Source organism: Mobula birostris, chromosome 12 (assembly GCF_030028105.1).
Source record: "Mobula birostris isolate sMobBir1 chromosome 12, sMobBir1.hap1, whole genome shotgun sequence".
NCBI lineage: Eukaryota > Metazoa > Chordata > Chondrichthyes > Myliobatiformes > Myliobatidae > Mobula > Mobula birostris.
In genome coordinates this window covers 5,784,699-5,807,819 of record NC_092381.1, presented here as the reverse complement: position 1 = coordinate 5,807,819, position 23,121 = coordinate 5,784,699, and the positions used below count along the sequence as shown (strand labels likewise).

General features: G+C 42.7%; 1 protein-coding gene across 1 annotated transcript in view; it reads right to left on the bottom strand.

The window, feature by feature from the left end:
- Nucleotides 1-2,578: 2,578 nt before the first annotated feature.
- Nucleotides 2,579-23,121, bottom strand: part of syde2 (synapse defective 1, Rho GTPase, homolog 2 (C. elegans)) — a 140,101-nt gene continuing 119,558 nt past the window's right edge. Inside the window, exons 6-7 of the mRNA XM_072273280.1 lie at nucleotides 19,592-19,823; nucleotides 2,579-8,089 (exon numbers count right to left, since the gene is read on the bottom strand). Of these exons, the coding sequence (XP_072129381.1) occupies nucleotides 7,587-8,089; nucleotides 19,592-19,823 (735 nt within the window). The 3' untranslated portion in view covers nucleotides 2,579-7,586. The remainder of the gene's footprint in view (nucleotides 8,090-19,591; nucleotides 19,824-23,121) is intronic.

Here is a 23,121-nt window from a genome sequence, read left to right as displayed (position 1 = left end):
GGCATACTTCCCCTTCCTTTCCAATTCTGATGAAGGATCTTGGCCTGAAATGTCAACTGTTCATTCATGTCCATAGGTGCTGCCTGACCTGCTGAATCTCATGTTTATGATACACTTTACGTATGGAGTGATCAGTCTGGATGGCACACAAACAAAAGTTTTTCACTGTAGCTCAGTATTTGCAGCAATAATAAACCAATCACGAATTCCCAATATTCTACCTGAACAAACTGTAAGTACATGATTAACTGACAATTTGCAAGACTCCACCAGAAGGGCCTCTAACTACATTAACTATTACATGTTTACAGTTAACTCTATCATGGACAATTGCCTCCGGAGCATCCAGGACATCTTCATGAGGTGATGCCTCAAAAAGGCAACATCTGTCATTAAGGACCTCCATGACTCAGCACATGCCATCTTCTCATTGTTCCCAACACGGAGGAGATAAAACAGCTTGAAGAAATGCACTCAACGTTTTTGGTATAGCTTCTTCCCCTCCACCATCAGATTTCTGAATGGATAATTAACCCATGTACACTACCCTTTTTTCCCCTCTTTTTTGTTCTTTTGTTCTTTACCTACTACCTATTTAATTTAATTTTATATATATATATATATAGAGATAGATTTTGGGTGGCGGGGTGGAGATACTAAAGCTGTAAGAAGCTCCTTCACTCCGCTAGCCTACAGGTCACCCTCAGGCAAAGTGTAGCACCTGCTTAGCTCCGTGATCAGGGTCATGTGAAGCCATGGGAGCAAGTGGTGAATGGTCGTATGAGCAGCTGATGGACATCACAGTCTTGGTAACACAACCACTGACACCAGGCAGACAATCTCTTGTAAAGACACTGACAAGAAGACAATGGCAAACCACTTTTGTAGAAAAATTTGCTAAGAACATTCATGGTCATGGAAAGACCATGATTGCCCAAGTCATATGACATGCAACATACAACCATGCTGATATTTCTTATTGTAATTTATAATTTTTAAAAAATTTTTAATGTGTTGCATTGTACTGCTGCCACAAAGACACATATTTCATGACATGTGCCAGTGATATTAAACCTGATTCTGATTCTAATACATTCCACATAGACCAGGTTCATCTTATTAACATTCGCTTGCCTACTCATTGAAATAAGGCTGATTAGAGTTCAAAATGTCATAGGCAATTTTTACAATTAGTTAACAGTTCCCAGTTATACCGTAGAATGCATGGGGAAACTTTTGTTTATTGGCACGTCAAGGGTATTATGATCCAAATTAGATAAGGCACAATATTCAGAAATTAATCCCTTGATGCATTAATTTTTCTTTTGAGGAAGGCAGAAAAGCTTTTTCAAAACATTCACTGCTACGTGTTTGGGTTGGCACAGTGGTTAGTCTAACGCTATTACAGCACCAACAACCCAGGTTCAACTCCAGCTGGTGTCTGTAAGGGGTTTGAATATCTCCTCCCATGATCACGTGTTTCCTCTGGGTGCTCAGGTTTCCTCCCACATTCAGAGATGTACGGGTTAGTAGGTTAACTGATCACATGGATGTAAATTGACAGCAAGGGCTCACTGGGCTAGAAGGACCTGTTACCATGCCGTATCTCTAAATAAAAATACATGCTGAGATTTGGTATCATGTCAATATTTTGCATTTTTGATTTGAAAAAATATTCTGCACAAAAAGCCCTTAAGATGATTGAAGTAAACGTAATGTGTAAAACTGAAAAAATAGAACCACAATTACAAATGAATTGCACTATTACAGCATAAATGGTCAAAGTTCAATTCCCACCTTGACTGTAAGGAGTTTTTATGTTCTCCCCATGACCTGGTCGGTTTCCTTTGGGTACTCCGGTTTTCCTCCCACATTCTAAAGATGTACAGTTAGGGTTAGTAAGTTGTGGGCATACTACGTTGGCACCAAAAGCATGGCAACATTGTGCGCTGCCTCCAGCACGTCCTCTGACTGTGAAGACACGTTTTACTGTATGTTTTGATGTACATGTGACAAATAAAGTTAATCCTCATCTTTTCTGCAAGTAAACACTTATAACCTTATTTAAAAGATTACTTGCATAATGATATATATTCCCTGATGATCATCACCTTGTCGTGGTGGAGAGACTTGAGCTCCAGAGATCCTGACAGTAATGCTATCTGGAGTTTAGCTCCTGGCTGGGATACCCATGCAGTAAGGTGAAGAGGGAGATTCCAAACAAAGATCTCAATGGTGGAGCTAGCGGGAGATGATGATGCATCACAATGGCAGTGAAGGATTCCCCAGTCATCTTGCATTCCATACCACTGGACCTTGACCCTGATCTGTCAAGAACTGTGTGATGACTGCCTGAGCAGCCTCCTCACGTTAAACAAAGTCATGCACAGGCGTTCTCCAGAAATGAAATCCACCCCAAATATGTGCATCTTGAATCGGCATCTGCAGCCATCCAAGGACCCACCAATAGGCAATCCCTCAGGAAAGCATCATACTCGACTCAAGTAATCTCACTACTATACATAAATTGAATGGCACAGATATAAAATAGATACAAAATAACGTAGTAGAAAGGATCCATGTTTCACCACGTTTTAATAGGATGAAAGAAAGTGAATTTGTTAAATATTGGTATCAGTGCACAGCAGTGTGCTCAGATCAGTATATAGTCATATTTACATGTTTAATGATACTTTATCAGTTCAAGGCAACTATACTTCTGTGTAACAGATAATGCATACGGGATTATTAAAGCACATGAATAACAATTCAGTAGATAAATTAAAGCCTGAAAACCCTTTACAAAGATCTTCAAGCTGTGAGGAGTGTTAATTAAAACTAAGATGGCCAAATGTGTTCACATTATACACAGTATACACATTAAAAGCAAGTTGAAACACAAGGTAACGTGACATAGCAGTGGCAACTTTTATCGTGTTTATTCGGTCATATAACTTCATATTTTCAGTAAATGTTTAAAACAGTGTCTGAAAACATTGCAGCTGTAAAAAAGATTAAGGCCAACCTTAGCTTAAATAATAAAATGGCAGTATATCAAATCCATAGTTAATAATTTGGTGAAACTAGGAAATCTAATCCCTAGAAATTGGAAACTAAGGATAGGTGCTGGGCCCATTGCTGTTTGTCATCTGTATTAATGATTTAACTGATAATGTGGTAATAGGCACATAGATGAGAGAGGTATGGAGAGCTATGGTCCCTGTGCAGGTCGATGGGACTAAGCAAAAACCGGGCTACTTCTGCGCTGTAATGCTCTGTGTGGGTGATAGGGTGGAGATATGTCTCCACCAAAGGAGGTATTAGGCACTCCTTCCCTCCGCTAGCCTGCAGGTCACCTTGGGCAAGGTGTAGCACCTGCTTAGCTCCCCAATCAGGGTCATGTGAAATCATGGGAGCAGGTAGTGGATGGTCGTATCAGCAGCTGATCCATATCACATCCTGCATATGGGACCACTGATGCCAGGCAGACAATCTCTGAAGAGTATTGATAATGGCTGGGGTCACCTGTCCTAAAAAGACACCGCCCAGAAGGCAACAGCAAACCACTTCCGAAGAGAAATTTGCCAAGGACAGTCATGGTCATAGACATGGAACATAATGAACGAATGAGTGCTCGAGGACAATGTGATTCATTCTCTAAGCACTTTTGCACATGTTAATTTATGAGACTGGGAAATACAAGGTGCCTGTAATTTTTAACTCCAGATGTTAAACTTTAATTGACTTTAGGTTATGCAAGTTGGCCTGTTTTCAATCTCAGTTGTAACAGTACCGTTTCTGTAAAACTTGTTAGCTCATCACCCCAGTTAGGCTGCATATGTGAAAGAATGAGCAGAATTTTGATTTAAGGGGATGGAGAACTGACAGGAATGCACATTGTGAAAGATGCCACTTCTATACTGATTCAGTAGAACCCTTTTCCAGGGTAGCAGATACAGAGGTCCAAGGGACAGAATTAATTGTTAGAAATAAGGAGGCAGGAATGACTATGATACTATGTACAGAACTGCTCAATGTCTGACCCAACTTTGAGGCCGAGGTGGAAATGATTCTACACAGGCTCAAGTTAGACAAGGAAGTTGTACAATTTATTTTATTTTGAGATAGAGCGCAGAACAGGCCCTTCCACCCTAAAGAGCCACAACACCCATCAACGCACCTATAATTAACCGTAGCTGTAGCCTATTCACAATGACCAATTAATCTATTACCTGGTTTGTCTTTGAACTGTGGGAAGAAACTGAAGCACTTGGAGGAAGCCCATGCAGTCACTGAGAGAATGTGCAAACTCCTTACAGACAATGCCAGAACTGAACTCCAACTGTATGAGCTGTAAAAGCATCGCGCTAACCACTATGCTAGGTGGCACCCCCTATAAGACTTTTGTGAAGCTTAATTTGGGGTACTGTGTGAAGTGCTGGTCACCTACCTGTAGGAAAGATATCAATAAGATTGAAAGAGTACAAAGAAAATCTACAAAACGTTGTCAGAACCAGAGGACCCGAGTTATAGGGAAAGATTGAAAAAGTTAGGACTTTATTCCCTGGAGCACAGAAAACTGAGGGGAGATTTGATAGAGGCGTATGAAATAAGGGGTACAGATCAGGTAAATGCAAGCAGGTTTTTTCCATTCAGATTGGTTGAGACTAGAACTAGAGGTCATGGGTTAAGGATGGAAGGTGAAATATTTAAGGGGTACTTCTTCACTTAGAGGGTGGTGAGAGTGTGGAACAAAATGCCAGCAGAAATGGTGAATGTGGCATTGATTACAACATTTAAGAGAAGTCTGGATAAAGCATGGAGAGCTGTGGTCCAGTTGTGGCTCAAAGGGATTAATCAGAACAACAGTTTGGCAAGGTTTGGATGGGCTGAAGAGGAGCATATGATGACCTTATGATGGCTCTGGCCCTATACTCATTGGAGTTTAGAAGAATAAGAGGGGAGTCTCATTGAAACCTATTGAAAATTGAAAGGCCTAGCTGTGGAAAGGAGGTTTCCAATAGTGGGGGGAGTCTAGGACCAAAGGTCAAAGAGATGAAGTGGAATTTCTTTAGCCAGAGAGTGATGAATCTGCAGAATTCATTGCCACAGACAGCTGTGGAGGCCAAGTCATTGGGTATAATGAAAACAAAGGTGGATAGTTCTTGATTAGTACGGTCATCAAAGGTTACGGGGAGAAAGCAGGAGAATGAGGGATAATAAATCAGCCATGATGGAATGGCAGAACAGACTCAATGGACTGAATGGCCTAATTCTGCTCCTAATGGTCTTAAGTATTGCCTCATTATAAGAAGGATGTGGAAGCTTTAGAGGGTGCAGAGGAGATTTACCAGGATTAGAGAGCATGTCTTATGGAGATAGGTTGAGGTAGCTAGGGCTATTCTCTCTGGAGCGAAGGAGGATGAGCGGTGACTTGATAGAGGTGTACAAGATAGAGGCAAAGATTGAGTTAGATCATCGCTTTACAATGCCAGCAACTGGGGTTCAATTTCTGCTGTTATCTGTAAGGAGTTTGTATGTTCTCCCCGTGATGGCCTGGGTTCCTTCCAGTGCTCTGGTTTCCTCCCACATTCCAATGACATACTGATTAGTAGGTCAATTGGTCACATGGGTGTAATTGGGCAGCAGAGATTTGTTGGGCCAGAAGGGCCAGCTACCATGCTGTATCTCTAAATTTTTAAAAATTTGTCATAAGCAAGCATAATGCCATAGCAGGTGTTGCAAAATATTTAGCCACATTATATTAAAAACACTTCCTCACAGCTCTCTTTATCGTGCATTTATATATATATTTATTTATACATTTCTCAGGCAGTATATCTAATGGTATTTGGTCTTCTGGTACGTGCATCACTATACATGCAAATCATACTTAATCAAAGCTCCAAGTGGACCACAACCTTGGTGTGGTTTAGAGGTTTGTGTGCCTCAATGACTCAGACAGCTATGTTGGCTGGAGTCAGGGCTTTATGCTTTGGCTCTTGGTAGGGTCACCCATGTCAAAGACGTCAAAGGGTCAAAGGCCAGACTAAGAGTGGTCCACTACTCCTCCAGGTTCTGTGGTTCAGCTCAGGGCTAACAACCCTGACTGATAAAACACCAATGAAGAATCCTTCTACATCTGAGTGCGACAGTATTCCTGAGTCTCCACCCGGGACTTGCATGGCTGACAGTAGTGAAACCGAGAGGAAGCTACTGACAGGATGAAGGAAGCCCTGAACACTGCCAGAGATGTAGGACCTTCATTGCTGCCCGAAACGTCAACGGCGTAATGGGCAGTAAGTAACATTTTATCAAAAATATAAAGGGTTAGAAAAATATACCATTTGCTTTGATTTGCCTTTAAATACAGTTACAGAGATGTGTTAATAACAAAGAAAGATAACAGCTTACAATATTTTTCATTACCCAAAAAATGTGCAGGGTTTTTTTTTCTCCCCTGTGCATATAGTTTCTTCATAGCAGCCTTTGTATTACAATGCAAATGAACAGTGATGGGCAGATCTTTAATTGGTAACTATTGCTGTTGAAAAACACTCTGTCTCACTGCAGAAAGATCTGCCAAGCAGCATCTAAACATGAGGATGATCAGAGGTGAGCTTAAAGACGACTCAGGATGCTGAGTGATAATGGCTAGTCTCCTTCAAAAGTCCTCGTCATTCATAAGTGCATCTGCTGATATTCCTACCTGAACACAGTGCTCAGTCTACAGTACTGTAAAATAACATGCCTTTAAGGCACCACATACCCCTTGGGGTCAATCCACTGAATTCTTCCAATATGAAGAAAAGAAAAACTTACATGTACAACGGTCCTGGTTCCTTTAAGCTGTCATAGCCGGAGGGGAGACAGTAGTAGGGACAAGCTCCCATTACCTATTAAATGCTCCCAATGGCATGCGGCTCAAATAGCCTCTGACAACCAAGTCCAGCTCCTGGCTTTCACATATGGCTTAGCTACTAAGCCCAGCAGAAGCTTACCTACTGACAGGAGAAGGGGCAAAGGCGAACTCCTGGCACCTTAAAACCAGTTGTTCCGAGCAGATGGGGCTCGTCAACCGTGGCTGGCAGCTCATCTAGGAAAAGGAAAACTCTGATCTTAAACCTCCACTGCCTTGCGGCTATACCCACTCATGAGGAAGGCTTCGGGAGTAAACCCAGAGGAAAAATTCAGATCTGGAGTCCCTAAGGCAGTCCTACATTGAGCTCAATGCTGACAGGCAACTCCTGCGACGCTGCTGGTGCCAAACTGTGTCAGTCTCTGCCATTCCTTTGGATTCATCAGTTGCTTGGAGAAGGGGAGCCTGCTGCATGCTCAGGCAGCAGTTTGCTGTACATATTGTACTGCCCTAACTTGAGTATCAACTGATAATGTAGACAGTTAGGATGCAACATGCATGGTCGACTATGACCATCGGAGGGCCTCAACAAAAACCCTGGAATGCCTAAAATGAGTCAACGGACCCAAGATAACTCACATTACATCTCATACTGAAAGAGCACTCCCATCATAGAAAATGGCTGATACAACTGTTGGCTGGAACTCTCCCTAATTGACAGGGTAGCTTAACAAGTGACATTTAGCTTGTTTTTGCTCAGTTCTCGTTCCAAGTTTCCAATTAGTGTGTCAATACTTTCTTGAAGATCCCTAAGGTTCACTCGATCTCTCACTGCTGGACTGATTTCCTCCATGCTAACATAAGTCTCGTGTACTTGCTCTTTGGATTCTGGCTCTGCATGTGGTTGCAGTACACGATTTGTCCCATCTGTCATTAAGTTCTCCTCTTCACTCCCAGTGTCTTCTGAAGGGACATCGTCATAGTCTGCCTCAGCACTCTCTTCCTTTGGCCTCAGGAGGTAACTTTCGCCACAACTGCTCCAGTCCCCAGCATAGCGATTGCTAGGACTGTCGAGCCTAACCTGTCTGGAACGCAGCACACTCGGCATCTCGGAATTTGTTAAGTTTAGCATTGTAGGTCGCTGCTTCCTCCTCCTCACACAATTCACTGACTTGTCTGGTTTAGGAAATCCACCACCTTCCCCGTACTCTTTGGTACCGGCATTTTGCACTAGAAAGAAAAGTATTTGGGAAAATTTTATTAGTATTTCTATCAAATTAAACCAACAAATCCAGTTGCTACTAGACTAGAAAAACACCTGCCCCATGCATCTCCTTTAAATTTCTAACTCTTTCATTAATTATCAAGTCAAGTTTATCGTCTATATACATGTATACCATCAAACAAGACAACGTTTCTCCACACCAGGGTGTAAAGCATAGTAGTACACATAGCATACAATAACTTAGGAAAGTAAGAATTAAATCTACAAATGATAAACAAAATGAAGTGCATAAATTAAATTTTGTAGAGTATAGAACAAATTAACAGGTGACACTTTGAATGTGATGCGGCGGGGATTCAGAAGCCTAATGGCCTCAGAGAAGAAACTGTTTCCCATCCTGACTGCTCTTGTTTTTATGCATCAGAGTCTCCTGCCTGATGGTAGAGAGTCAAAGAGGATGCTGGATGGATGGGTGGGATTCTTGATGATAAGAAGGGCCCTGCATATACAACGCTCCTGATAAATGCCCCTGCTGGATGGTAGGGAGACCCCTATGATCCTCTCAGCTATTCTCACAGTCCTTTTAGGGATTTCCAGTCTGATGCTCGGCTGTTCCCATACCAGATGGAGATGTAGCTTGTCAGGACTCTCTCAATGGTGTTCATGTAAAATACAGTTAAGATGGGGGAATTTCACTTGTCTCAATCTCCTCAGGAAGTGGAGGCACTGCTGTGCCTTCTTATTCAGGGAGATGATATTGAGGAACCAGGTGAGGTCATCTGTGATGTGAACTCCCAGGAACTTCATGCTCTTAACTCTCTCTATGGAGCAGCCATGTATGCACCGAGGGGGATGGTTCAAATGCATCAGGCCACAGCATATTAGAGCCCTGTCATTTCATCATGGCTGATTTATTATCTCTCTTCATTTCAATCTCCTGCCTTCTCCCCATAACCTTTGACTTCTGACTAATCAAGAACCTGTCATCCTCTGTTTTAAATATACCCAATGATGGCCTCCACAGCTGTCTATGGCAATGAATTCCACAGATTCACCACCCTCTGGCTAAAGAGATTCCTCCTCATCTCTATTCTAAATGGATGTCACTCTATTCTGAGTCTGTGCCTTCTGGTACAACACATTTTGACCTGGTAAAGGATACTGACCTCTTGCAATATATAAACCTTTGTTTGGTCTCCCTATAGCCTCTGCTGCTCTAGAGAAAACAATTCAAATATGTCTAAGTTCTTCTTATAGCTCATGCCTTCTAAATCAGGCAGCATCATGGTAAATCTTTTCTGTACCTTCTCCAAAGCTCAGCATCCTTCCTATAACAGGGTGACCAGAATTGAATGCGATATTCTAAATTCAGCTAAACCAGAGTTTTTTGAAGCTCCAACATCACTTCCTGACTTTGAACTTACACCCTCGACTAATACAGGTAAGCATGCCTTCTTTACCACTCACAGGAAGTTCTTGCACTGGACTCCAAGATCCCTCTGAATACCAACGTTGTTAAGGGCCCTGCCATTAAATGTGTACTGTCCCTTGATATTTGATCTCTCAAACTACAACACCTCACACTTGATATTTGACCTCCAGAACTGGAAAATCTCACACTTGATTCGATTAAACAATATATGCAATTTTTCTACCGTGTATCTACAAATGATTATATCCCACCGTATCCTTTGTAATCTTCTACACTGTGCACAATGCTACAATTCTCTGTACCTGCTCACTCATCCACATTTTAATCCAGGTCATTTCTATATAGAACATACAACATAGAATAGTACAGCACAGTACAGGCCCTTCAGCCCACAATGTTGTGCCGACCCTCAAACCCTGCCTCCCATATGAGCCCCCACCTTAGATCCCTCCATATACCTGTCTAGTAGTCTCTTAAACTTCACTAGTGTATCTGCCTCCACCACTGACTCAGGCAGTGCAGTCCACACACCAACCACTCTCTGAGTAAAAAACCTTCCTCTAATATCCCCCTTGAACTTCCCACCCCTTACCTTAAAGCCATGTCCTCTTGTATTGAGCAGTGGTACCCTGGGGAAGAGGCGCTGGCTATCCACTCTATCTATTCCTCTTATTATCATGTCTCCTCTCATCCTCCTTCTCTCCAAAGAGTAAAGCCCTAGCTCCTTTAATCTCTGATCATAATGCATACTCTCCAAACCAGGCAGCATCCTGGTAAATCTCCTCTGTACCCTTTCCAATACTTCCACATCCTTCCTATAGTGAGGTGACCAGAACTGGACACAGTACTCCAAGTGTGGCCTAACCAGAGTTTTATAGAGCTGCATCATTACATCGCGACTCTTAAACTCTATCCCTCAACTTATGAAAGCTAACACCCCATAAGCTTTCTTAACTACCCTATCCACCTGTGAGGCAACTTTCAGGGATCTGTGGACATGTACCCCAAGATCCCTCTGCTCCTCCACACTACCAAGTATCCTGCCATTTACTTTGTACTCTGCCTTGGAGTTTGTCCTTCCAAAGTGTACCACCTCACACTTCTCTGGTTTGAACTCCATCTGCCACTTCTCAGCCCACTTCTGCATCCTATCAATGTCTCTCTGCAATCTTTGACAATCCTCTACACTATCTACAACACCACCAACCTTTGTGTCGTCTGCAAACTTGCCAACCCACCCTTCTACCCCCACATCCAGGTCGTTAATAAAAATCACGAAAAGTAGAGGTCCCAGAACAGATCCTTGTGGGACACCACTAGTCACAATCCTCCAATCTGAATGTACTCTCTCCACCACCACCCTCTGCCTTCTGCAGGCAAGCCAATTCTGAATCCACCTGGCCAAACTGCCCTGGATCCCATGCCTTCTAACTTTCTGAATAAGCCTACCGTGTGGAACCTTGTCAAATGCCTTACTAAAATCCATATAGATCACATCCGCTGCACTACCCTCATCTATATGTCTGGTCACCTCCTCAAAGAACTCTATCAGGCTTGTTAGACACGATCTGCCCTTCACAAAGCCATGCTGACTGTCCCTGATCAGACCAGGATTCTCTAAATGCCTATAGATCCTATCTCTAAGAATCTTTTCCAACAGCTTTCCCACCACAGACGTAAGGCTCACTGGTCTATAATTACCCGGACTATCCCTACTACCTTTTTTGAACAAGGGAACAACATTTGCCTCCCTCCAATCCTCCGGTACCATTCCCGTGGACAACGAGGACATAAAGATCCTAGCCAGAGGCTCGGCAATCTCTTCTCTCACCTCGTGGAGCAGCCTGGGGAATATTCCGTCAGGCCCCGGGGACTTATCTGTCCTAATGTATTTTAACAACTCCAATACCTCCTCTCCCTTAATATCAACATGCTCCAGAACATCAACCTCACTCATATTGTCCTCACCATCATCAAGTTCCCCCTCACTGGTGAATACCGAAGAGAAGCATTCATTGAGGACCTCGCTCACTTCCACAGCCTCCAGGCACATCTTCCCACCTTTATCTCTAATCAGTCCTACCTTCACTCCTGTCATCCTTTTTTTCTTCACATAACTGAAGAATGCCTTGGGGTTTTCCTTTACCCTACTCGTCAAGGCCTTCTCATGACCCCTTCTTGCTCTTCTCAGCCCCTTCTCAAGCTCCTTTCTTGCTTCCCTATATTCCTCAATAGACCCATCTGATCCTTGCTTCCTAAACCTCATGTATGCTGCCTTCTTCCACCTGACTAGATTTTCCACCTCACTTGTCACCCATGGTTCCTTCACCCTACCATCCTTTATCTTCCTCACTGGGACAAATTTATCCCTTACATCCCGCAAGAGATCTCTAAACATCGACCACATGTCCTTAGTACATTTCCCTGCAAAAACATCATCCCAATTCACATCCGCAAGTTCTAACCTTATAGCCTCATAATTTGCCCTTCCCCAATTAAAAATTTTCCTGTCCTCTTTGATTCTATCCTTTTCCATGATAATTATAAAGGCCAGGGAGCGGTGGTCACTGTCCCCCAGATGCTCACCCACTGAGAGATCTGTGACCTGACCCGGTTCATTACCTAGTACTAGATCTAGTATGGCATTCCCCCGGTCGGCCTGTCCACATACTGTGACAGGAATCCATCCTGGACACACTTAACAAATTCTGCCCCATCTAAACCCTTGGAACTAATCAGGTGCCAATCAATATTAGGGAAGTTAAAGTCACCCATGATAACAACGCTGTTATTTTTGCACCTTTCCAAAATCGGCCTCTCAATCTGCTCCTCTGTATCTCTGCTGCTACCAGGGGGCCTATAGAATACCCCCAGTAGAGTAACTGCTCTCTTCCTGTTCCTGACTTCGACCCATATTGACTCAAAAGCGGATCCTGCTACATTACCCACCCTTTCTGTAGCTGTAATAGTATCCCTGACCAGTAATGCCACCCCTCCTCCCCTTTTTCCACCCTCTCTATCCCTTTTAAAGCATTGAAATCCAGGAATATTGAGAATCCATTCCTGCCCTGGTGCCAGCCAAGTCTCTGTAATAGCCACTACATCATAATTCCATGTATGTATCCAAGCTCTCAGTTCATCACCTTTATTCCTGATGCTTCTTGCATTGAGGTACACACATTTCAGCCCTTCTACCTTACTGTCTTTACACCGTTTATTCTGCTTCTCTTTCCTCAAAGCCTCTCTGTATGTTAGATCTGGCTTTACTCCATGCACTTCTTTCATTGCTCTATCGCTCTGGGTCCCATCCCCCTCGCAAATTAGTTTAAACCCTCCCGAACCATGCTAGCAAACCTACCTGCAAGGATATTGCTCCCCCTCGAGTTCAGGTGCAACCCATCCAATCTGTACAGGTCCCACCTTCCCCAGAAGAGATCCCAATGATCTAAAAATCTAAAACCCTGCTCCCTGCACCAACTCCTCAGCCACGCATTCAACTGCCATCTCCTCCAATTCTTACCATCTCTGTCACGTAGCACTGGCAGCAATCCTGAGAACGTCACCCTTGAGGTCCTGTTCTTCAGCCTTCTGCCTAATTCCCGAAACTCACACTTCAGGACCTCATCCCTCTTCCTGCCTATGTCGTTGGTCCCAACATGTATCACGACTTCTGGTTGCTTTCCCTCTCGTACCAGGATGTCGTGCACCCGGTCAGAGACATCCCGGACCCCGGCACCCGGGAGACAACAAACCATGTGGGTGTCCTTCTCACGTCCACAAAATCTCCTGTCTGCCCCCTTGACTATAGAGTCTCCAATGACGACAGCTCTCCTCTTCTCCGTCCCACCCTTCTGCACCACAGGGTCAGACTCAGTGCCGGAGGCCCTGCCACTGTGGCTCACACCTGGTCGGTCGTCCCCGCCAACAGTATCCAGGACGATAAACTTATTATTCAGGGGAATGGCTACGGGGTGCTCTGCACTACCTGTCTGCTCACCTTCGCTTTCCCCCCTCTGACTGTCACCCAACGACCTGCTTCTGACAGCCTAGGTATCGGATAAATACATCTATATCACAAACAGATGGAACCCTGGTACAAATATGTAGGATGGAAGAGTTAGATTGATCTTGGAGTACGTTAAAAGGTTGGCACATAATGGGCCATGGGCTCTGTGCTTTTGCTGCAGTGTTCTATGAATCCCAGAACAGTACTCATGAACTTCCAACCGGAATAAGACCCATCAAAGACTGTGCCTCTTCTATAGGCAAGCTATTTTTGAATCCAAATGGCCAAGACACTATGGATACATGCATCTTAATCTTCTGGATGAGCCTCCTATGAGGGACCATGTTGAATGCCTTGCTAAAATCCACATATACAACATCCACTGCTCTACCTTCATTGATGCCCTGAAAAAACTCAGTCATTAGTACGACCTGACCTGCAGTAATACAACATAAGAGACGACACCTCATACTAAAAGTCTGCTATGAATTCAAGCACAAGCCTCAGACTTTAAGGGTAAGCATGGCAACAAACAAAGGGCTATGAAGGGCTATGGTCCAGGTACAGGTTGATGGGACTAGGGAGAACAGTATTTTGGCATGAAATAGATGAGCTGAAGGGCCTGTTTCTATGCTGTGGTGTTCTATGACTCTACATCAGTCAAAACCACCAAAATAAACATTCCACATGACAGAACAGCCAGCAAAAATATAATGAGCTGTTGCCTTGCAAGATCTCTAATTGTTTCAGTAGAAACACATTCAAATATTTCTCATATCCCTTAAGCTAAACAAAACCTGAAAAATCATGCAGTTAAAATCTTCAGTGTCAGAAATTGGTTAAGTTTAATAAAATAAATGAGTGGGTGAAAGAATTTCTACTTCCTGAAAATATAGACTTCCTTACGCTCAGGAATTTATTTCTCAATAATCAACAAATGCTATTTAAATCTATTCCTTGCCAAGTACTGTACTTGCTAGTAGAGTTTTAAGACCAGACAGCGTATTTCTTGCAGGAATTAGTAAAATTCTACTTTCCCCAGAACATACTGGTGCAATTCTACACTGTTATCAGAGAGAGCATCCTCACATCAACCATTACTGTCTGGTTTGGTACAGCATCCTTTCACAATATACAAAAACTACAGAGAGCTGTCAGGTCATCAGAAAAGGTCAATGTTTGCAGTCTACCATCACTGCAGGACTTGTATATGTCCAGGACAAAGAAGTGAGCAGAAAAAAATCATTGCAGGCACTATCCACTCTGCCTTTTCCAAAAGCGCCCTTCTGGAAGGCACTATAGGACTATTATAACAAAAACTTAAGAGTCATCGACACTGCAACACAGGAACAGGCTCTTTGGCCCATCTAGTCCATGCTGAACTATTAATCTGCCTCGTCCCAGCAACCTGCACCCAGAACGTAGCCCTCCATACCCCTCCCATCCAAGCACCTTTCTAAATTTCACTTAAATGTTGAAATTGAACTTGAATTCACCACTTCAGCTGGCAGCTCGTTCCACACTCTCACCACCCTCTGAGTGAAGAAGTTTCCCTTAAACAGTTCACTTTTCATCTACTTGTTCTTGACTCACCCAGCCTCAGTGGAAAAAGCCTGCTTGCATTTACCCTATCTATACCACTCATAATCTTCTATACTTGACATTCTTAAATTTCTTCCCCCAAGCAGTTAATCCGATCAACAATTCTAGGGCCCTCAGCACCCCCCCCCCCGCATCTATTACCTCGTCACTGCACTGTAAACATTTTAAACCATTTTTTTATAATGCTGTTTACATTGTAAATACATGCTGGTATTTAGGTATTTACACACATTTTATACCATATTCCTACTTCTAACTTTATTTTTATGTAAAATGTTGTTGTTTCTTTGCTGCACGCCATGCTCTGACCAGCACACCACAGCAAATTCCTAATACATGTACAAGTGTATGGCATCCAACACTGACCCTTGATCGTCCTTATATGGATAATACAGCAGGAATAAATTCCATGCTTTAAAACTCTTTATGGTTATGAAAATATTTGTGAAATAACCTCAGTCCTGACCAATTTAGCTGCAATTTCAGTTGTACTGGGAAAAGAGGAATGTAGAAGCAATGTGTATTCCCATAAATGCCAAGGGAAAAATTCCTTCTGGACGTAACTGAACTGCAAGCATTTTCTGAAAATAGTTCTTGAATAAAAGAAGTCATCAGTCAATTTGCCCAGGGCAAAAATGAGCAAAAATATTGTGAAAATGTACCCTTTGATTTCTCAGTTAACAAACTGATGTGATTTATCAGGATGCAGCACGTCATTCTTGTATTGCTATTTTGCGTGATTTTCATCAGGGTGGATTGGCTCTGTAGCCTGTAGTCAACTAAACTCAATATTCCTAGCAACACAGATCAAAGTTGCTGGTGAACTCAGCAGGCCAGGCAGCATCTCTAGGAAGAGGTACAGTCGACGTTTCAGGCCGAGGCCCTTCGTCAGAACTAACTGAAGGAAGAGTTAGTAAGAGATTTGAAAGTGGGAGGGGGAGGGGGAGATCCAAAATGATAGGAGAAGACCGCTTCAGGGACTCTGTTGTCTGATGTTTTATATTCTGCGTGTTAATCGCTCATATTTTGCCTTTTGTGTGATTTGGTCTTTTTCTGCACTTTGGATGTCTGATGTTTTCTTTGAATGGGTTCCATAGTGTTTCTTTGTTTCATGGCCGTCTGCGAGATGAATCTCTCTAGGTTATATACTGCATACATACTTTGATAATAAATGTACTTTGAATTTTAACTTTTGAAAAGTTGAGTGACCAGGACTCTTCTCTTTGGAGAGAAAAAGGATGCGAAGTGGTTTGATAGAGGTGTACATGATGATAAGTGGTTTAGTATTTATGGTGCAGTGTAGTGACAGGGGGGAGGGGTAACCGATAGAGTGGGGGGGGGGGGGGCGGTGTGGTCTAACTAGAATGGTTGACCAGATTAATCATCTCTGGAAAGAAAGTTTTAAAATTTGTTAAGTTTTTCTTTTAATAGCCCTAAAGCATTTTCCAGAAGGGAGCTTTTGGAACCAGCAGTTTGTAAGGTGGGTAGTATCTGCAATGGTTTTTTCTGCCGCTTCTGTCCTGGATACGTACAAGTCCTACAGTGGTGGTAGACTGCAGACAATGACCTTTACTGCCAACATGACAGTTTTGCTGTAGTTTTCGTATATCGCGAGAGGATGCTGCACCAGACCAGACAGCGACGGCTGATGTGAGGATGGCAGTGTAGAAATGCACCAATATGTTCTGGGGCATGGAGAGCAAACAGTACAATGTTCAACAGCCTGTAGAGCAGGGCTTCTCAACCTTTTTTTATGCTATGGAGCCTTACCATCCACCAAGAGATGCATGGACTCTAGGTTGGGAACCCGTGCTGTAGAGCACATTTATCTGACATGTCATCCTTTGCGTTAAAGACTAACGAGTCATAACAATAAAACTGTAAATGTATATATTTTAAATTAACTAACAGGTGCTGGAAAGAATACAATTTTGGCTACATGTTTGGAAAAGTCTTGGTAGATTAATAGTACGTTGAGCAATTTAAAACTGGTGGTTTTATTACTATAAACATTTTCAGGATCTCTTGTGTTTAAATTCTTAATGAATTCCACATTGGGAAAAATAATGAGCACGAGAGAATCTGCAGATGCTGTAAATTCAGAAAAACACACACAAAATACTGAATGAACTCAGCAGGTCAGGCAGCATCAATGGAGGGGAATAAATAGTCAATGTTTTGGGTCAAGACCCTTCATTCAGCCTGGAGGAGAGGAGAAAACGAGGGAAAACGAAAAGGGCTGGAGAAGAAGAAATCTTCTCTCACTGAGAGGTGAGAGGTGAAATCTGATAGAAGAGGAAAAAGGGAAGGAGGGCATTATTATTATTAATTTACTTTAAATCATTATATAGTCTTCTCATCTACAGAACTGATGTAGGATATTTTTAATGACAGCATTGAACAAAAGTGAGAGAGGAATTAATCCACTGAACTTTGTTGCTTCCATTGGAATGTACAGTGTTGTTTTAGTTTCACAAACCACATTGGTAACATGAAAGCTATTTGGCCAAGTGATTCAGGACGTTCCCCTGGGCATGAAACTAATCAACACCACCTCCACGCCTGAACAATCACTTTGGATTTTACTCTGCTACTGAAAGGATTCAGTGAGGGCTTGCTCTTGAGCACTGTTCTCTCTGAACTGCATGGGTCCATGGCAGCGCAGAAACTGAAATGCTCCCATGCATAGCCTTCGTTGCTGCACAGCTGGAATTTTTTTTTATATAGTGTTATTATAAAGTACAGTGCAGTTCTCAGGCTGTGTAAAGATTTCCTGCTCGGAGCAATGGTTGGTTTGCGCGGCTGTAAAGAATATTAGTGGGAACATTGGCCTTGAGTAGACCATAAGTAATAGCATGGACAACACTACGTCCACTTTGTACTTAAATGGACCTTTTTTGTTATTGTGTTTTCTTGTAAAATTGTGTAATATTTATGCTTTCCTTATGAATGCTGCTTATATGATGCTATGTGTCTGTGATCTGTGCACACAAGGACTTGAGTGTTAGACAATAAACTCGACTTTGATTTATTTGAGCTGAGTTGCCCTGGGCTGCAAGTTCTAAATGAAAGTAGTTAGAAGAGGGCATTGCAATTCTACAACAGAATATACACTCAGTGGCCACTTTAATAGGTACACCTGTACACATGTTTGTTAATGCAAATATCTAATCAGCCACCATGTGGCAGCAACTCAATGTGTGAAAGCATGCAGACATGGTCAAGAGGACCAGTTGTTGTTCAGACCAAACATCAGAATGGGGAAGAAGTGTGATCTAAGTGAATTCGACCATGGAATGAAACATCCAGTGAGTATCAGCACTGTGGGTAAGCACGCCTAGTTAATGACAGAAGTCAGAGTAGAATGGCCAGACTGTTTCAAGCTGATAGGAAGGCGACAGTACATCATATAACTATGCGTTATAACAGTGGTGTGCAGAAGAGCGACTCTGATCGTATCGAACATTGAAGTGGATGGGCTATAGCAGCAGAAGCCCATGAACTGGAGGTACCTAAAAAAGTGGCCATTCAGAGTTGATAGATTGAGTCAGTGGGTGGAAATATGGTAAGTGGAATTTAACACACATGAAATGCTGGAGGAAATCAGCAGGTCAGGCAGCATCTAAGAAAAGGAATAGAGGACCGACTAAGTATGAAGTTTAACATGGTCATTTATTTTGGTAAGGTTGAAATTCAAAAAGCAATTATCCAAATGAAGTGAGACTACAGATGAATGATACTCAAAGGGATTTAGATTTTCCATTTTACAAGAAAAATAGTAGATAGGTCCAACGTCCAAAGTGATCATTCAGGTGTCAATTACTTCCATGTCCAGGAGAAAGCCCTGAATCACTTGGCCAAATAGCTTTTAAGTTTTCAATGTGGTCTTTGAAACTAGATCAACACTGCACATTGTAATGGAAATGACAGAGTTCAGGGAATTAATTTCTCTATCATTTTTGTTCAACGTTGTCATTAAAAAAAATCTCTCATCAGTTCTGTAGATGGGAAGAGTATATAATGACCCAATGCACATTATTATTTTTCCGATAATAATAATGCTCTCCTCCTTCCCTGTCTCCCATGGTCCACTTTCCTCTATCAGATTCCTTCTTCTTCAGCCCTTTATCCCTTCCACCTATCACCTCCCAGTTTTTTTACTTTATTCCCCCCTCCCTCACCTTCCTGGCTTCACCTATCACCTGCCAGTTTATACTCCCCAACATCATCTTATTCTGACTTCTTTCCCCTTTCTTTCCAATCCTGATGAAGGGTCACAGCCCAAAATGTCGATTGTTTATTCTATGGATGCTGCCCAACCTGCTGAATTCCTCCAGCACTTTGTACGTGTTGTTCTGGATTTCCAGCATCCACAGAATCTCTTGTGTTTATTATTTTTTCCAAAGTGGAATTCATTAAAAATTTAGTTTGGTACAACTACACAATTAAAAATAAATCTTCTCTCACCTGGCCAGAGTTGAAGTAGGTAATGCAATACTTCGATGTGCTTCTTGAAGTCCAACGCACTGGCCAACTCCTCGGAGTCTGTGAAAACCCTATTGCTATGGTTGGAGGCCTCTTGCCGCTGGCTTAGGAGTACAGGCCCAAAACACACTGCCAGGTTCTGGCAGGTCATCTTATTGACCTCGTGGTACGAAGCAACAAGCTTCAGATGATCCAGCAGCATCTTCAGTGTTGCCTGTGGTTAAAAAGCAAAGGCAAATTGATGAATGATCAATGAAAGAAAGCCAATTAAAGATGGTGCTGGTGAGACATGGTGACGCTGTACAGGCAGCAAACAAAACTACTAACTATTCTATTAACTACACTTTTTCTGGACTCTGATTACTGCAATCTGCAGCCTGTAATTTCCCTTTGGGAGTTGAGCTTTTGAACCATCTGTATGACCCAGTGTTGTTGCAGTATCCTGAAAGATTCAATGAACTGGACTCTTGGGAATGCAGGTAGAGCCACGGCAGCCATTGCTGGAGTGGACTTGGGGCTAGCTCAAAGCAGCGGGATCCAGGCCAGACAGCAAAAATCATTCTGTTGTTTGGCTGATTTAAGCGCCAAGCCCAATGAAAAAGATCAAGGCATCAAGGCAAAGGGCAAAGGATGAAATGGTGTTTAGCTCACTGCTCTGTGAGGTTTTACTTGCCTCAGAACTGATCTGGCTCCATGGTTGTGGCCTGCAGCCACCGGCACTCGCCTCAGCACTGAACAGGCTTTATGGTTGTGGCCTGCAGTCATTGGCACTCGCCCCAGCACTGAACTGACTCCGTGAACGTGGACTCACATTCAGGTACTCAGCAATTCATGTTCACTGTGCTATTTGTTACTTGTTTTTGCTTGTATGATTTGTTCTGTTTTGTTCACACATTGGATATTTGACAGTCTTTGTTGTGTGTGGAGTTTTTAATGGGTTCTATTGTGTTTCTTTGTTTTGTGGCTGCCTGCAAGAAGACTTTTTTAAAATTTAGTGATACAGTGCAGAATACGCCCTTCCAGCCCTTCAAGATGTGGCACCCCAGATACCCCACACTCCTTAGGAGTTTGTGAAGATTCAGCATGACATCTAAAACTTCAGTGACTTTTATGGAAACACAAATTATGTCATGGAAACACAAATGCCCTTGAACGTAACATCTTACAAAAACTGGTGGGCTGCGTCAGTCCATCATGGGTAAAACCTTCCCCTTCATTGAGAACATCTATATGGAGTGCTGTCACAGGAAAGCAGCACCATTATCAGGGACACCAAACACCCAGATCACGCTCCCTTCAGGCTGCTGCCATCAGGAAGAAGGCACAGGAGCCTCAGGACTCACATCTTCAGGTTCGGAAACAGTTATTACCCCTCAATCATCGGGCTTTTGAAGCAAAGGGGATAATGTCACTCAATTTCACTTGCCCCATCAATGAAATATTCCAACAACCTATAGACTCACTTTCAAGGACTTTTCACCACACGTTCTTGATATTTATTGCGAATCAATTTATTATTATTCTACTTTTTTAATTTGAACAGTTTATTGTCTTTTGCACAACGGTTGTCTGCCATGTTGGTGTGCTCTTTCATTGATTCCATTATTCTTGCTCTCTTTTTGCACCACGTTTTTATTTTTTTTAATACATTTCTAACTTTAATTTTTATCTGGTTGGTGGTATAGTGGCACCCGCACCAGACTTCAAGGTGAGTAATCCCGGATTCGAATCGGGCTGGCTCCTTGCCCCCTTTCCTCTGGGTTGAGCGTCAAGATAGCAACTCAGCCTCAAAAAAAACAAACAAACACTAAAGAAATGGCAAGGTTGCTGCCCGATGCACCACAAGGCATGGAGAGGAACAAAATTTGTAGTCTATTGCACTCTACTGCTGCCACCAAAAAAAAAACAAATTTCATGACATATGTAACTGATAATAAATATAATTCTGAGAAAATGTTCAGCTGGACGTTACCTGGACTGTAGTGTATCAGCTATAAGTAGTAGTTGTCCATGGAGCACTGAAGGTTGACGGGCTATAATAAGATTATGAGGGGCAAAGATAGGGTAAAATAGTCATTTTACGGGGTGCAAATAAAAAATGGCGTAGGTCTAGGCTGAGAGCAGAAAGGTTTAAAGGGGATGTATGAGTACTATTGCTTGTTAATATAGAGTTTGATCGGGGCACTATTGCGCGAGCGTGTGGACGTCAGCCAGGTAGAACAGCAAGAAGAGTTTAAAAGGAGACAGTTATATCTTCAGCAGTTTGATCGGGGCACGACTGCGCAAGCGCGTTGATGTCAGCCTACAGAGAGAAGAGTTTAAAAGGAGACAGCTTTATAAAATAATCACAAACTTATTGATTGCTTTAAGTATTCACCCCCTTCAAGTAGATGTTGAGTAGAGCAACCTTTGGCAGCAATTACAGCCTTGTGTCTGAGTGGATAGGTCTCTATCAGCTTTGCACATCTCGACACTGCAATTTTTCCCCATTCTTCTTTACAAAACGGCTCAAACTCTGTTAGATTGCACAGGGGTTGTGAGTGAACTGCCTTTTTCAAGTCCAGCCACAAATTCTCAATTGGATTGAGGTCTGGACTCTGACTTAGCCACTCCAGGACATTAGCTTTGTTGTTTTTAAGCCATTCTTGTGTACCCTTGGCTTTATGCTTGGGTTATTGTGTTGCTGGAAAACAAATCTTCTCCCAAGTCGCAGTTCTCTTGCAAACTGCATCAAGTTTTCCTCCAGGATTTCCCTGTATTTTGCTGAATTCATTTTACCCTCTACCTTCACAAGCCTTCCAGGGCCTGCTGCAGTGAAGCATCCCCACAGCATGGTGCAGCCACTGCCAAGCTTCACGGTAATGATGGTGTGTTTTTGATGATGTGCGATGTTTGTCTTATGCCAAATAGTGTCAATCCGATGACCAAAAAGCTCAATTTTGGTTTCATCAGACCATAGAGCTACCGACCCCACTTGAAGTACTGTTCAGTTCTGGTCACCTTACTACAGGAAGAATGTGGAAACCATAGAAAGGGTGCAGAGGAGATTTACAATGATGTTTCCTGGATTAGGGAGCATGCCTTATGAGAATAGGTTGAGTGAACTTGGCCTTTTCTCCTTGGAACGAAGGAGGATGAGAGGTGACCTTATAGAGATGTATAAGACGATGAAAGGCATTGATCGTGTGGATAATCAGAGGCTTTTTCCCAGGGCATAGTTTTAAGGTGCTTGGAAGTAGGTACAGAGGAGAAGTCAGGAGTAAGTTTTTTGCACAGAGAGTGGTGAGTGGGTGGAATAGGCTACTGGCGACTGTGGTGGATACAATAGGGTCTTTTAAGAGGCTCCTGGATAGGTACATGGAGCTTAGAAAAGAGAGCTATGGGTAGCCCTAGGTACAGCACTGTGGGCCGAAGGGCTTGTATTGTGCTGTAGGTTTTCTATGTTTCTAGAACTTTCTTCCAGCTGACTTCAGAATCTCTCACGTGCCTTCTGGCACCCTAACCAAGATTTC